At 41.4% G+C, this 17,654-nt stretch overlaps 1 protein-coding gene across 1 annotated transcript in view; it reads right to left on the reverse strand.

Moving 5' to 3' along the window:
* Positions 1–577: 577 nt before the first annotated feature.
* Positions 578–17,654, reverse strand: part of CPQ (carboxypeptidase Q) — a 158,147-nt gene continuing 141,070 nt past the window's right edge. The window contains exon 9 of the mRNA XM_009324404.1: positions 578–1,190. Coding sequence (XP_009322679.1) covers positions 1,030–1,190 — 161 coding nt within the window. The 3' untranslated portion in view covers positions 578–1,029. The remainder of the gene's footprint in view (positions 1,191–17,654) is intronic.

Consider the following 17,654-nt stretch of genomic DNA (forward strand, 5'->3'; position numbering starts at 1 on the left):
TACAAGAATCAAATTCCCAGATTAATTCCTCCATCAAAGCACGCATGTACCAGCATTCTCTCACCTGGCTTCCGGCAAGGGAGGGCATCCCCGCAAGAGAGGGGTGGCTGGGAATGGCTTCTGCAGCCTGAATCAAAATCTGCTCTTACACTTCGTTTGGATGTCAGCTGGCAGGTAGTGAAGGTCATAAATCACAGCTGTGATGCTGTTTCTGAAAGATCATGGCATTTAAGGGAAAAAATGCCATACAAAATTCTCTGCATGTCACTATGGCGAGTCTTCCATTAGGAAGAAAAGGACGTGCACAGCTTTCCATGGGGAGGTGCCTGAAGAAACACAGGAGATCTGGGAGTCCCATGGTTGGCTTCCTATCCTCTATGTCCTGGTTTATCTGAGTCTCGCATGAAGCAATCTTTAGTAAGATTTAACAGCGGGAGCTGAATGAACTATTAAAAGCCCTATTATTTTAGCATTTTGGCCATTATTTGACCATTTTACCATATATTACCATTAAAATGGCCAAGATTAATTTGTCCTATAACCTGAAAACTGTATAGAAACTACAGTATTACCTTAAGAGAGTAAAAAGAAATGGCTGTTTTATTAATAGTACATCATTCTAATGCATAGAAGTGAAAGACAGAAAACAAGCCCATAAAGGTGTACGCTAACTCAATACATTAATTATTCTGATGCAACAAATTTATTTGGTATATTGTTCCTGCTGCACAGGATCACTTTGCATACAAATGGTTATTATATCTTAGTCAAAGAGTTATCATACCTTCATCAGAAATTTAAAAAGTACTTAAAAGAAGAAATTTTAAGTGAAAATCACAAATGGAAGGTATCAAAACAGCAAAAACAAACAGGAATGTGTTTGTAAAAGAGCATGTGCTTTGAGGAAAACAGACATAATACTGCACAAAATCAGGGTGAAAAATGGAATTTCCCACAGCTGTAGACCACATGCATTAGTGGACTCACAGGCTTTACTAAAGAACAGAAATCTTCTTTCTTGCTGTTTTATTACCTTGGCAACATCTCCTCCATGTCAGCAATTACATAGGAGACAACAGTCCAAACAGCAGCACAGAGATTCATCTGGTTTGGATCCTGAACTGTCATCGTGTCCCCTTGAGAATGATGAAACCAGAAGTATTTACTGAGGTCATCACGCAAGCTGGCACCTACAGAGAAAAATGGGCAATATTCCATTATAGGAATACAAATATTTAAAGAGGAATATAAACTTTAATCCATTCCTGGGCTGTTTATGATTAAATCCACATGCAACTGTATAAAGTTCCATATAATAACTGCACAGAGCCGTGGCATGTGCAGTTTGTAGGTTTTAGGTTAATTGACTTGAGTGAGCATGAGGCAGCAAAAATTCACACCGGTGAAAAGCCGACCTTCCCCTGGGAGACTCATTTCCTCAGCAACAGTATACATCAATTTTCCTCTAAGACTACCAGAGTCCAGGCAGGAAAATCCCTACAGTAACCCCCCACACGGCGGCGCTTCCTCTGTTCTTCACCCCACTGCTCCGATGATGAGTTATGACTGAGCTATGGATCTTCTCCTTGCTGTCACTTGTGTTGGGGAAAGCTTTGGAATTGGCTTCTGCTTTTGAGCCTCTGTTGACCACAAGGATGTGCTGTTTCAGAGCAGTTTTCCAGATAACCTGGGGTAACCCAGATAGCCCAGGACTACATTACCCTCGCTGTCAGGAGTCCTCACCAGCCGGGGCAGAAGCAAGTTGGGTCAAACCATTCAGGAACAACTGACTCCCTCTGAGGGGCACACGGGCAGGGAAAGGACTACTCTTCCCCAAGCCAGGTGGGCTCAGAGAGCACAAATAATGCTGGTGAGGCATCACTCGAGGCCCCATGGCAGACCAAAGCCAAGAGGAGCAGAAGAAGCTGCTGCCCCACCGGGCACTGCAGCAGAGACACCAGTGGGGTATTTTCACTCTGGCCATTCTCCGCCTGGTCCAGTCCCCACCAATCCTCTCTGACTCCCCATCCACTTGCAATTTCTTCTCTCCCAGTTCATTACCTCTGCCTCTTCTTCTCTGGTTTTATCAGCCTCCATCTGCTTTGTTTTAATCTCAGCAACCCTCTCATCATAACAGAACTCCACCGCAAATTTTGAAAATAAGTAAACCCCCACCACACTGATTCACTGCTTGCAATTCCTTTGCGTTGATTCCCTTGGCCTGCCCGCTGATTGGGGCTAGAAGGTGAAGAGCTCCCACCTAGCACAACAAGACTCCCTCCTTGCTTGGTCATCCAACCCAGAGAACAAGCACTGATGTGAATTCATGAGTAAGAGCTATGGGCCCCAGGCAAAACACAGACTGAGGCTACTCCTACCATGCCAAGAAAGACAGGAAAAATCCAGGATTGTTTGATTATAAAGATGAAGTAAATAAATTATTCATATATATATTTATATGCAGCGGAAATCAGTATCAGATGATGAGGGCTTTGATAACCTCATGTGTGCTCATAAGACTTACTGTTACGATTTTTCTTGGTTTCCCTGAGATGCCTGAAGCCTTTGAAGAGAATGAAAGCAAAATTTCTCACAGCATAACTGTACATTCCTATAATACATATCTTTTGATCACTCGTATAGCCATCCAGGACAGAGTCCAGCTCTCACTGTGGTTAACAAGCATGTTTCTATTGCTGTAATGGGAACTGACTTGGACTGCTTGTTTCACTGCTATTTTAGAGGGAAGGAAAAGAAAGGTCATGCATTTTATAATTCCATCCAAGATTAAGATCCCTTCATAAGAGAGATGATACACAGAAAGACCAAATGCTGTAGCATATGGTTATACAGTATTGTGATTCATTTTATTTTAAGAGGCTCTTCTTGCTCTTAAGAGACTTGTTTGCTACTGACTTGAATGCAATCCCGTGGAAGTCACTGGGTAAGTTACAGGTGCTGAATTATGTTCCAATAATTTTAGCACTGTATTTATGTCAACTCATTCACTTTTACAATTTGATTCTGAATTCTTTTAAATATATACAACCATAAAAGGGCTGAACTATGATAAAATTCTTTAACTGATGGACTTCTGCACTACAGACACATTACAAGTTAAGCCACTGAGGCAAAGTCATTGCAATTTTTGAATACTTTTACAAGACTCAAGACAAAAATTGGTTGCCTGCAATTTGTCATAGACATTTCACTAATCACAGTAACTATGGATTTACAGAGTAGCGTTTTATCTCTGTGAATGGAGCAAGGATAAATACCCTTTGCTTTGTAATGTTTATCTCCCTGAAATGCTGAAACAGATTTGTTTCTCTAAATTGATTTTAAAAATCAGAAAATGTTCTGACTTTGGCATCAAGCAATTACTGCACAAGAAACACCAGAGTGTGTGAGTAGAGAGAATACTGAAGGGTTCCTAAACTCGTTCATGTCTTGGGCTAGCATTGAAGTCAAGTGACCTGTAAACATCTTGTGAGACTAAGGAAAAGACCCTGAGAAAGCAGTTTCATCCTACGTAATTAGAAACAAAAGTGAAAATCCATGTTCTTGGCTTTGAGCACAAGAACAGTTTACAGCCGAGGCCCCACGCAAGCCTCTAGACATGAAACACCCTGGGGCACAGATATGACTGCAAGCAATTTTCATGTCTCCTGCTCCAGACTTGAGACTCCTCCATGTTGATGTTAGCTGCACGGAGATATTTATGGCTTCCAGAGGTCACCAGGCTGCGGCAAGACACTGAATAGTGCCCTTCCACCAGTAAACGCATCCAGGACTGAGATCAACCCCTGCAGATGACTGTGAAGAGGGAGGTTCTGCAGGGCTCTGCGGACTGCAGTCATGTTGGGTTACCTAAAGTCCGTGGGATCCTACAGCCCCTTTTCTAAAAAACTAACAGAAGCAGCAATGCTGTGAGCAGAGACAGCCATCCTACAGAAGGCAGGGGCATGGAGAGAAGAACTCTGCATAACAGTGAGGTTTCAAAGTACATCAGCTGGCTGACCACACTGGATCCTTGATAGTCCCTGTATTATTAACCCTTCTCAAACAAAATTTGCCTGGAAGACAAACATGCCACTTCCAGAAGCTTGAAAGAAACTGGAAAAATTCACCTAGATACAAGTTTTAAAACTCCAATTGCTAACCATTTTATTCTTTCACCTAAAATTGATCTAAGGGGTTTTTTTGTTGTTATTATGTAACATTTCCCTCAGGAACAACAGACAGTAACAAATGGAGGTTTATTTTTGCCAGCTACATAAGCTAGCAGTCAAGTAAAACACATGAGTAGTAGCCATGTCTCGTAGACCTGCTATAAATTATTCACTTGTCTCCATGCTAGCCACCTAGAAAGGGATAGTATACAGCCTTACAAGAGTCTGAAATGTCTAATTAAGTAATCCTCAGATGGGAGGTGTTATGTAGATATGTATCACATATTTAATTCTGATTTCTAGGTGGAACCAATACTCAAAGAGAAAAACAAACGATGGACTGGGTGCTCCACTGTCAACGTTTTATGTGCTTTGCTGCTTTCCTGTGTTTGCAGAGCAAGAACACCCATAAAGAAAAAAGGGACGTTTGCCAAACAACCCTCTTTAATTGTCCTTTTTCAGTCTGTTCACATTTACAATGATGTGAATCACTGTAACATGAGGAACACTGCTGGCCGATAAGGAATTCAGTGAGAAACTGCTTCTAGCTGGATGTAGTAGATGTTGTGGCATGGAAACAGGGAATGTTAAAAACTGCTGCCAAAAATGTTGTACTTATTATTTGAATGCATCAAAAACACTGGAAATTAAAAACTGAAAATAATTAATCATTTACAGCTTCAATAAGATAATACACAGATAATTCATCATTCCATTACAAAGTGGCAGGAAACCCTCTTTAGTACAGTGGTCCAGTTCAGTTACCTAACGGCAGCTATTTAGTGCCACTTGTGATCCCTCAGGTGCCTGGTGGGACCCCTTGGCATGAGTCTGACGGAGGGGCCAGAGAAGATACATCTCATGTCTGGAGCAGCTGCTGGGGCCAAGCAGTCCACTATTTGGTAGCACAACATGTGTGTTTCAGGAACTTAAAGCAGGGTTCTCCTTGTCGCAGCGAGGCACCACCTTACTTGCCATTTGTGGGAAATAGTTGCATAAGTAGGGTCAGAGGCAAACACTCAGTAATGCCTCTAACTTCTGAGGTTGGGCTTTCTGGTTTCTGTGTGGTGGAGGTTGTGGGTTTTTATTTTTTGTTTTGTTTTCCTGCTTTTGACTCCTTCTGAGATTGTCTCCTTATACTTGACCTATTAGTGAGTCTGCACACTGAGCAGGCTGCAGATGAAACCAATTTTGTCCTCAGGTTATAAAGCAGGACAGCACTTGCAAAACAGATCAACTTACTCCATAAAGGCAGTAATTTTAAAAATATGCACAACCAGCATACGCTCTTTTGTGACCAAATGCCTTGAAAACCCAAATTGCACTGGGGGGCTTGGGGTGATACTGGTGTCATCTGAGCTGGCAAAATCATTAATCACAGGGGTACCCTTAGCACAGCAGGCAGGTGTCCTGTGATCAAATCCGCTCCTGGGATCCTAGGTATTGCAGGCCTGCTACACACAATTCAGATATAAATACCATTTACCTCTTCTCCCTTCCCCAACTGCTGCACCTTCTTTTAAGACTTGCCATCTTCCAAGCTTCGCCACCAAGTGCAAGTGTTTCTTCGTGAATTGGTTCACTGTCATGCAGTTTTGAGAAAAACAACGCAATGGTATAAAACTGCACCAAAGCAGTCCGTTGTTTTTTGTTTTGTTAATGTGAATTATGGTCGCTGTTACCAGAAGCAACAACCAAACATAAGAACTGCTGTCTGTCAACCTTTTGCTGCTACTGTTGCCAACCCTGCCACCCTCTCCGTTTGTCCTGTTTATGACTTGCCCAAGGCACTGTTACGAACATCCCATCAGGACCTTGTTTCCTAGCCCCAGATGGTGGCTACCTCATGGAGCAGGAGTAAGATACGCCACCTCCTGTGCCACTGCACCGGGGGCACCATCTCCAGAAATGGCATCTCTCCATCTACCCATCTGGAGCTCCAGCACAGGGCCACTAAGATGATTAAAGGACTGGAGCATCTTTCATAGGAAGAAAGGCTGAGAGAGCTGGGGCTGTTCAGCCTGGAGAAGAGAAGGCCCAGGAGGTGTCTTATCCATGTGTAAAAATACCAGATGGGAGGGAATGAAGAAGAGGGAGCCAGGCTCCCCTCTGCAGTGCCGACTGACAGGACAAGACACAATGACCATGAAACAAAACACATGAAATTCCATCTGAACGCCAGAAAACACTTCACTGAGAGGGTGGTCAAACACTGGCACAGGTTGCCCAGAGAGGTTGTGGAGTCTCCATCCATAGAGATATTAAAAACCTGACTGGGCATGGTCCTGGGCAACCTGCTGCAGCTGACCCTGCTTGAGCAGGGGGGTTGGACAAGATGATCTCAAGAGGTGCCTGCCAATCTCAACTCTTCTGTGGGACTCTATCCCATGGTGCCATTCCCTTGGCTCATTCAGACATCTCATAACTAACACACCATAAACAAATTCTTCAAGTCAAGCTCATTCATGTCTTGAACTCATTTCATGAGTCTCCATAACCAGCTATTTCATACACGGTTTGATGCACCGCATAAGGCAGGTAAAAGCAGCTGCTTTGGTAATCGATACTGACAATGTACTTTCAGTAATCAGCTATGTAAGGGTGTCTTGATGAAAATACACACACACACATTGAGGAATTCTGAAAAACAGCCCATTCCTTCTAGCTTCTGATCTCAGTAGGAAATGCACAATGTGAATATTCATTAGCTGATGACCAGACTATTTACCTGCCTTACGACATGTCCACATTAAACACCAATTCTTCACACATTAATAAACTGTCTGCCACAGTTTTTTCTTGCCAACATAAGAAGATGTGATGCTGCTATTGAGGTAAAAGGATGAATGAAACACAAAATGAACGATGAGCGTTGTCAGTGATGACCACTGCTTCTTGTCAATCACCGTCAGGCACTACTGCCTTCATATGCACTGCTGTGATAAGTCATCATCAGATTAAACTCTATTGCCAGATATTTAAGCATTAAAATTATTGTCATTTGTGCAAACAATGACTGGAAAATTAGTTATTGATTATCAGAATGATTACAAAGGCAGTTTCCATAAAACACAGATATCTTCAAGGGGGAAAGCATATAGTAACTCCCGAGTATTTTTTCAGTGTAAAACATTTTGCATTACATTCCTCCCTACATTTTCTTTCTTTTCTTTTTTATATCCCAAATAGCATTTAATTGCCAAAGGAAGCCAAATGTGAGTCTTGCAGTCAGTACACGTTTGCTGTACAGCCCTATCAATGGCTTCCCAGTTGTCCTCGCTTTCAAGTAAACTTCGCAACACAACTATTCCATGAAACTTTCAAATACAACGGGAAATTCCCCACTGTTTGTGTAACCTCTCTTGGGTGTGCTGCGTCTTCAGTATTACAGTTAGATCTTTGGGATAGTGACCTCTACATGTACATTGCCATATATAGTGAAGTTAATATGCTAATGAATTACAATAATGTATAACTTTTAGGTTTCATTTTAGAGTAGTTCCTAGAGGAGCCGACAGAATTGCTACTCCACTATTTTACACAGTATATATACCTCTCCAAATAAAAAAGACTCCAGCTCAGAAGAACATACACTCTAAACAGACAAGAGGGACTGCAGGATGAGAGAGGCATGCAGAGATGAAATGGCACATTCATTTTCTCACAGCAGCTGAGAAAGCCAGACATCTGAGCCTACGCCAGTGCTGTGTTGAGCAAGCTGTACTACCTCCTAACAGCAAAGTTGGAAATGCCTTAACAAGGGATATTTTGCTCAATGTTTCCAAAAGTTTACGAAGCTAAAAGAAAGGCTTTGCAAGATAACTTACATGTGTATCCCTTGCATCTTCCAAGTACCTATGTGCTCGAGCTTAATCTCCCTGTCAAGACAAATCTGCACACTATCAAAGGTACTGCTTGTAGTAAGATGTCGACACAAACACCTGATCTGAAAACTTATTTTTATTTCTGCAGTGATTTTCCTGGCTACAAATGACAGATTCCCTTTTTCCCCCCATCTATTAAAGATTGCTTTTGTTTCCTGCTTTTTCCTTAAGAAACAGGAAAAACTCCATTCTCAAGTTGATTCCAGTCTTGGACTTTTTAATGCCAATGACACTATTCAGGAATGTACTAAGAAACTACAGTGCCTTGGAAATAAAGCAAGACCTGATGAAATATATATGTCCTTTTCCTTTACAGTGAGTACTTGGGATTAGGAAAAAAAGAGGGATCACAGCCTTCTGTGCAGTTAAAAACTGCTACATACCAGGAAAGCATAAAATACTGAATACAAGAAGCATCCCCCTCCTCACACCAGAGCGCTAACTCAGCTTTGTGCTCCTACGAAACGGGGGTGTGGGGGTACACATATGTCCATAGAGTAACACAATCAATAGCCTCTCACTTCTCATAGCTGGAGCATTGCAGCCCCGGGCATTTTAAAAGGTCAAAACTGCAGGGCAGAGGTGGGGAGACGCATGATTTTTCCTTCAAAGGATATGTGTCAAAGAGCTACCAAAGGAAAAGAAACAGATAAAAGATATGAACAGGAATATCATTTAATTCTATTTTTTATTTTCATTATGTGTCTTTTTAAAACCCAGCAAAGTCACAAATCTTAAATGGTCAGGCAGTAAGCCTGCTGCAACGGTAGTTCTGTTTGGGATAGGTTGGCTGGAAGGCTCCCCCCATGCCACAGCATCCTCGGTGCTGCAAGCCCCGTGGAGCGCTTGGCTGCTTGCACGAGGTGTTGCGCAGATGTTTTGTGAGCTGCCCTCGCTTAATTGCAGTCTTCAGAACTATTACTGTAATGGAAACCCAATTATTTCAGACGTGTATTGCATGTATTTTGGTGCACATATTAACCTCTTCTTTCGTGGGATAACCTGTAGTTGATAGCGGGCTTTAATGCCAATTATTTCATTATCCATTTTTCAAGTAAGCAGAGGCAATGGAGAATGCTAATGCTGTTTATTGGGGCACTGACAGCATTAGTTCTCCTACCATTTAGTCTCAAATTATGAAATTACAGGCTAAGTTGCTTGAGTTTCATGGCTGCAGACACTGAAATAGTTTCCAGTACAGAGCTTATAAATAACATCAGAAGTCCTGCTGTTTCACCTCCTGAGTCATTCTCTCAAAAGTCTTTAAAATTCATGATTCAAACAACAAGGCAGAGGGGAAGCGTTCAGTCTGTTGTTTCAGTAGCTAATTAAATGAGACTACAGTGTAAGGAAGACAATATGAAGTGTGCATTATTTCTTGTTTTGCTTAATGCATTTGAGAATTAATCCTCAGGATACACTAAACAGACTAAATTACAGCTCAAGATTATCACAGTTACTTTTGCAACGCATTACCTTTTCACTCATTGTGGTAGAGGACTGGTAACAGCTGGGGATTCAATCTAAACTTGCATAAAATCCTGTGAAATGAGGTCTCAGGGAAGGAAATTGTTCTACTCTACAGAGCACAGGTTGACTAGACTCTAAAATAATATCCTAAACAGCCCTTGACTGGAAAAAAACCCCAACAAACAGATGAACCTTTATCAATAAAAGGCACTGGAAGCTCTTCCTCCACCCATCCAGCCTCTGTCTTAAATCAGCAAGGCTCTTTTTTTAAACAATAAAAGGGTGAGTCTTCCTAGCTGGGTATTGAACACCCAAGCACTGCCCAGACATGACCCCTCACTTGCAGGCTGGCTACCTCTGGTGGAGAGATCCTCCTCAGGCTCACTAATCCCATTTTTGAATGTACTTACACCTCTGCCAGCCACAGCTCCCTCAGAAAATGCACTGTGTGCCCAAGCATGTCATGTGGGCACACTATGGTTCCCATTTTGTGAGCTGCAGAAGTAGCACCCTGCCTTCCTTTGTTCATGTTCTCCGTGTCATTGATGGTTTAATACATTTTTATCACACCCTACCTCAGCAGCTTTTTCCCAAGCTGAAGAATCCTCCTCATATGGAAACTATTTAATATCTCTGAGGATGCAGGCTGCTGGTGATTCTTCTTCTCCCTCTTCTAATTCTCTTCCACCATTCCTGAGACAAGAAGACCAAACTGCCCACAAACACCAGCGTGTGAATGGACTTGTGATGTGACTGTGGCGTACGACAACGCATTACCTAAGGATGCTTTCTCTTCCTTCTCTCTTCCTTCCCCGGCAGCGCAAAACACTGTTTTTTACCATCCCTGGTTACTGAATTGACAATTTCAGACAATTAGCCACAGTGATTCCCAGATCTTTCTTCTTGAAAATAACTCAGCTGGATCCTGTTGTCATGTATGCATAGCACATATACTGCATTACTCTGCATTTATTGACAATGAAATGTTGCTGGCTGTTGTATTACTTACGCATTTTCTACTATGAGATTACTGTCACATTTTCACAGTCAGCATCAGTTTTGATATGAAATATTTGAAGTAGTCATCAGCAAACTTTGCAACTTGCTATTCACTCCCTTTGCAGCTAACATTGAATTTGATGAACATCCAAAGTCCCCCAAAAAGGTGGCTGTGCAGCCTAATAAAGCCTTTCTCCATTAAGAAGACTGGCAATTTATTTCTACCTTCTTTTAACCAGGTATTACTCTGCAAGAGGAAAATACCTCTTATCTCACAGTAGCTTATTTCTCTAAAGGTCTTTGATCCAGGAGCTTTTGAAGACTCAACTGTACTTTGCTGACCAGATCCAACTACAAAAATGGTTACAAACTCCTCTGAAAAAGCCCTGCTAGATTGGTGAGGCATGACTTCTTTCTTCAAAAGCTACACAGACTCTTCCATTACTTCCATTCCATTTTCTGTCTTTGCAGCCCTTCTCTCTTGGCTCTGTGACCATCCTGGTTCAGTGATTCACAGATCCCTATTTAGGGGATTCCCTACTCGGGGCATATCAATTTAGAAGGGTTATATACCTGTATTAGATGTCTGTATATGTATGTATATATTCTGTATATTTTAACATAGTTTATTTCATTTGTGCTTTCTTTAAAATGAGGTATATGGCTACATATATTATGTAGAGACTATTTAACAAAGTTGATAGTTTGAAAATTAGTTGTTGGATTTATAAATCCTTTACATTTTGCATTCTCTTTTAAACACGGGGATGAGGGATGAAAGTCACTGCAAAATTGGCAACTTCTCTAGTTTAGAATTCTTTTTCATGTGTTGGTTTATGTCTCAACTCAGTTAAAGTTTGGGCATGTGATTTATTTTAATGCCATTAAGCTTTAAATGTCACACACGAGGGTCAAGTGAAGTACTTTGTAAGACTGGGACCCATGTAAACCATCTTTCCTAATCAAATGCATTTCTGTATGTCTCTATAGTCTTTGTAAAACTGCAGCAGGTAGCTGATGTTATAAACTTGCTTAGAAACCCAAAGTATTGAAGTGCATTCTTCACCGTCCTCTGCTAGCCAAAGAGCTTCCTGCTAACGCACAGCAGTAGACACTTGCTCCACCCTGTGCCAACAGCTTCCAAACTGCCCCAGAAATTTGGTGGAAACAGGCACCCCCTGGACGGTTTGATGGTCAGATATGGGGAGAGGGAACTGTGAGAATGACCCACATACTGGGGTTTTGAGCAGCATTTCTGTCTGCAGTAACTGTTCGCATTCACTTACATTTCAATCAGTTCAAGAAGCTTCCATGTATTTTACAATCAATGGAGCTATTTCCTAAGCCAAACTCGCAGTCCAATTTAATGCAAGTCTTTAGGTCTGCTTTCCCAGAGGATACTGGAGATGGAAACGTGCGGCTTTCCCTTGAAGTTCCCTTCGGGCTCTAACCTCCCCTCCCAGATATGATCACAACTGGATGTTTAATCACAAAGTTCCCGTAGGGCCCTCCCCAGCAGGTAGCTGACTCCTAGAAATACCAATATTTATAGGACCTGACTAAGCAGAGCTCTCTTCTGCCCAGGTAGTGAACAAAGCCTGTTAATGACCATCCTGGCGCTTAATTAGTTATGAAAAAACAAATGGTCACCCTACTGTAAGTAAAACACATCCTAAGCAAACTACAAGTCTATTATATTTTATATCACATAAACAGCAACTGTGCATTTATATAACCACACCAACAGGATGAGCAATTTTACTGTCATACCTCATTGAGATTATCAAACTCTTCAAGGTCATGGTGGATTTTAGATGTAGGACCATTAGACAAGGCTGGAAGAATACTATGACTACGGTAATAAAATATCCTTCAAAATATCTGTTGTTACTCTGATTAATGCATACTTGAGTTTTAAACCAATGTAAGTTATTTCCTAATAAATGTTAGATGCTCCAGATATTGGTGATGAAATACCTCTTTCATTTGATCTACAAACCAGCGCATATTTAGCTAGTTCATTATTAATAGAAAAACAAAGAGCTAATTGAAACAAAGTTCAGATCTGATCTTATTGCAAGGTTCAGGGCTGTTCAGATCTGGGAGTTTTGAGCCATTTCTGAATCAAAGCTGTAGTAATCCATCCCATTCTGGTCTACAGATCACGTTGTCCCACTGGCTGTGAACACAAAGTAGCAGGAAGGAAAATAAGCCATTCTAATGATTCAATGTTCTTAAGCAATAAATTGCATATTTTTGTCAGCAAAGCTGCAAAGAAACAACATACTTTAACAAAAAAAGAATTAAGATACAATGAAGACACCTGCTGCAACACTGTCGTCTGCAATCTTGGAATCTTTCTCTATTTTAATGTTTCACATGGGGCCCCGTTCAGAAAAGAAAAGGAGAAATTGAAGGGAGGGAAGGTCAGAAATTCCTTCCACCTGCTCTGACTCTGCAGTGTATCACTAACTGTATGTGGGCTCTGGCTAATCCACACAGCAGAACTCATCCTAGAAGACGACAGAGCAGTGTCCCTAACAAGCATGATTCTTTCAACCTGTAAATCTGAGTTGCTGCGATAGCTATTTTGCCACAGTGCAAACACAGCGAGTGACTTGTCAATATGCAAATATATTAAGAGCGAAACAGAAGTCATACAAGCTTAGAAAGAACACTAAGAGAAGCTGACAATTAATTTTAAGTTGAAAGGTTAACCTGCTTGCTTTCAGCAACAAAGCCTCAGTCATACCAGTAAGTGGAAACAGCATTTGCCTTAAAGACAGGCTTACTGCATCCTCTGTATTACCGTGCACAGAACATGCTGTTTTCTTATTAATTTGATGGTTGGTTTTTTGTTTTTTTTCATTCAAATTAAATCTATATGGGTGAAGGCCCCATTTTAAAAAAAAAAGCAAAGACTGGTTGGGTGAAACTTTACAGCAGCAGAACAAGGCACCAGCGTGTCCAGCTGCCCGGAATGCCAAGCTGGGAGCATAGCTTTGAAAATCCTCTTCCAGATGCCATCTGACTATCTCCATTGCAATCACATTATTGCACAAATCAAGAATCAATACATATTTTTCACCATGTGGGACTAAAAATGTCCAAGGCCCCATTTTAAATTATATGCTTGAGTCGCTCAGTGCATCTTTTACTGAAATTTCATGAGCAGCTCCAAATGGCATGTTTTACAACATGATGCAACAAATGCAGATCGTTTGATAACAGTGACCAGACTCTACACAATACAGAGTAAACAAACTTCTATTAGTTTAAACACTCCCTACCACCCTTCTGATATATTGTGACCATGCTAAAACTCAGGGCAGTGTTTACAGCTGTATAAATCAAAGCCATTTCGATTTGAATGTAGTCAAAGAAATCGAGAGCAAACACCCTCTTGTAAAGCTGTTTATGGTGCTACACGCAAACACCACCTATAGCCTAATACAAAGAGAAAAAAGAGCCAGTGATGACAACTGTTAGCAGCCTAGAACAAGTGATGTGATCTATGCCAGATTATTACTGAATTATTATAATGATTTTAATAGAGAGAAGCTAGAATTTAATACATTCCTTCAAAAAATCTTAATCCCTGCATTCCTACGCTTGCCTTTCATAGGAGGCTCCCCAAATGCAAGTTTTAATAACCAGAATCCAATTTGACCAGCACTTGAGGCATTAAGCCCAGATTAGATGGATTTAGATCTCTACCCTCACCAACCTGCCTTTCGATTACTGTACTAATATACACTTCTTAGATCAATTAAAAAGTTTCTTATTCTATGTTCATCATTAAGAGAAGTCTGAGAATATAGATGAACATTACAGTCTATCAAAAAGTTTAAAATACTCAGGTTTCATTGGAAAAGAGTAGATATGACAACTGGTTCCTTTCAAATACATAAATTGAAGACTTTTTTTACACAGCAAACATACATATATATACACATACACATACACATATACCAACCCACATATAATTTAAAACCTTTCAGGAGCCAAATGTGCGCTTGCTAAATAGAATGGCATGCTGCAAAATTAAAAGGACTGCAATGACTACTCAGTCAAACTGGAAGTAAAGATCTTACCTAAAAATAACATCTGAAAGAAAATTTTTACACTCTGGCCAATATTTATTTTACTTTCACATCCCCACTTTACTTTTACATCTTCACTTTAAAACTGACAGGCATTTGAAAGTAAAGAAAAAGAGGTTGATTTTTCTCTCTTTAAGATCCAATGTTGCAAAATAGTCTTGCATGATTATCGGTTGAATAGTTTCCATTTCCTGTTCCTACAAGGACTGACACAAAAGAAAAACCGGCAGGTCTTATTAGTCCTGGGTAGCCCAACCTCAGACTTAGCTAGTATCAGGTTCCTCAGAAGAGGTGAAAAAAAGGCACCACCTTTTCAGAAATGCAGCCATTGAAGTCAGAATGCATTGAGTGAAGAAGGGGAAACTTTCCGCTGTCACATATTCTTTTCAGGGTCAAAAAATAGACAAGTGAGATTTTATATAAGTAACTCATTCCAGGTAAGTACAGTCAAATCGTCCCCAGGCTGCCAGACTGCCATCACGTCCCACCGCTGCCAGCGGGGTCCACAGCTGTGACTCCAAAGGTGGCTCTGGGTTTTGAAAAACACAGTGTAGCAGAGGATGCAATAATAATGACTTCAGTAATTAGATTCTGTCTTGTGCTGCGTATTGAGAGCCCAAGGCTTATCTGGAATTAGAAGAGGCACCCAGAGTGCCTTTACAGCCATCTATTTTAGCAAACAGAGCAGCGAAATATCGTCTTCTTGAAACAGTGAAAGAGCAATCACACTTTTTCCTGTCTCAATGAATTTAAAATGCACTGCAAAACAAAAAGGAAAAGACAATGACCGGAGAAAAGCAGCAAAAGGTATGTAGTAACGCTATCCACGATGGGGACATGTATTCAATTCTGTCCTATTTTTTTGCCGCAGAAAGGATGCTCTATACCTAAAACAGGGAGGCAGATGTTTTTGCCCAGGTAAGCCGTAAGAAGGGCTGAGAGAGGGGCCCAAGCCACAATTCGCACAGCTTGGGGAGGTGAAGCCAAGGCATGGCCAGTTGGGGAGGACTGACACAAGACACAGGCGAAGCAGCGATCCTGCCCGTTTCCACAGAGGCAGGAGAGCTGGCTCGGCAGGCAGGAGCTCTCATTCCTGTTAAATTATTACAGGAGTGTTTCTTAGTGCTCTCTTAGCTCAGGCCCCAAGGACCATGCACAGTCCCTTCCCATTTGCTGTCTAATTAGAAACTTGAAGTCATTACTTGGGCCAAGGGATAGTGAAATGAAATTGTTACTAGGTTGAGTATACTGAGTGAAAAAGTACTGAGTTTTTACAGACACCAAGATAATGTTCTCAAAAACACTGCACCATGTATCAAAATCATTTTACCATTAATAGATTTCCTGGCAGCTACTTGTCTGACTGAAAGAGAGGAGCTGCATGGAAAAGAAGGAAGAAAGAAAACAAATGACATTTTTAACTGTGTGATGATCCCTTCTTTCCCCCAAGGCATCCTGAAATAAAAGACATAAATGCAGAGCACTTGGAGGCTTCAACAGCATCCAGTGCATGTGCTTTTAATTGTGACTGCACATTAACATCTGCCCTAAAATCTAGCCAGCAGGTTTTGGTGGACAAGAAAAATACTCATAGTAATTAGGAACTAAAGGAAGAGGCAGGCAGACTAATTAACTTTCCTCAATGCTTCCTATTTAGCACATCTTAGGGATTTAAAATTAAAGACATATAATTTGGGATGTTTTCAAGATTAAGATGTCTAAAACTTGTCGATTAGTTTTAGCTGCACAATTAAATCTGTTTCTTAGCTAGAAGTTAGAAGGGCTAAAATTGTTCAGGCCAAGAAAACAAGCTGCTGTAGTGGAGTGTCGAAGCCCTGACATGTTCAGCCTGTGCTGACACTCCAGCACAGCGAGAGAGCAAGAGCTGCCCTCTCAGACCCGATCTCCTTCATGCTGCTGGCAGCTACGAGCTCCAGAGTCACGGTGGTTGGAGAGCTAATAACAATTTTCAAGGTTGGCAGTGACGCTTCTGTGCAAACAGCTTAGGAACCTCCCCAACATGGGGAAAAAAAACACCCCAAGAATTAACTTAGGCTTTGCCAGTACTAGGGATTTTAGCCATTAGTGGTCATCTATTTCTGCAGCTTTGTGCACACAGGCTGTGAATAGAGACAACAAAACGAGACTGCGCTATGGCTTGCTTGAAACCGGTACATACTGCAGCCTGCAAGACTGCCGCCTGTTTCTCCAGGGGTTGCTATTAATACAAGGGCCCAAGTCAGTCTGTGAGATGCACCGGTTAAAGCCTGAGTGCTACAAAAACAACTGTCCAGCCTTCAGCAGTATTTTTCTAAAGACTTCTTTTGGTGACATCTGTATGTGCTACGTGTACACAGGGCCTTAATTCTGCTCTGAAATACAAATGAAAAGACACTAACGACTTTTTTTTAATTTCAAACCCATTCAGCTTATTTCAGAGAGTCTGTAATTTGGAAGCGAAGGGCGGCTGCTGCTGCAATGTCTCATCTGCTTGCAGATTTGGTTAACATTTTTAAAGCACAGAACAGAACAGAACAAATACGCAAGCAGCCAATAACGATCATTGGTATCGTTAATATTTCCTGCTTATCTCCGGTCTAAATCTGGAAACCAACTAAAAGATGCTTTCATTTGAGAGTAGCTAGCCTGGAAAGCTGAAAGCCTAAGACTCCACACAGCACTACCCCAGCCACTTCATCTTCCCTCTCCCCTTTCCCTTCCCATCTGCCTTACACTGCCTTTCAGTTCGGGCCAAGTGCTGCAGCGGGAAACCGCAGGCACCCAGCTGCAGGACGAGGGCCTCGGATTTATATTATACGGAAACAAAGGCTCAAAGGAAAGACTGCATCATAATTTACATCTAGCACTTTAAATAACACGCAGAACATTCCTGCATCCAAAAGGCCACTGACTGTAAAGAGTACTGTGAGCCTGGCTACCCAGATTATTTAGCACTATTTAGACTACATGCAGACTAGTGCTACTTAGAACATAAAAACAGCTGAACTGGGAAAAAACCCCAAAGG

The sequence above is a fragment of the Pygoscelis adeliae genome, unplaced genomic scaffold, assembly GCF_000699105.1.
Source record: "Pygoscelis adeliae isolate BGI_AS28 unplaced genomic scaffold, ASM69910v1 Scaffold145, whole genome shotgun sequence".
NCBI classification, from domain to species: Eukaryota; Metazoa; Chordata; class Aves; order Sphenisciformes; family Spheniscidae; genus Pygoscelis; species Pygoscelis adeliae.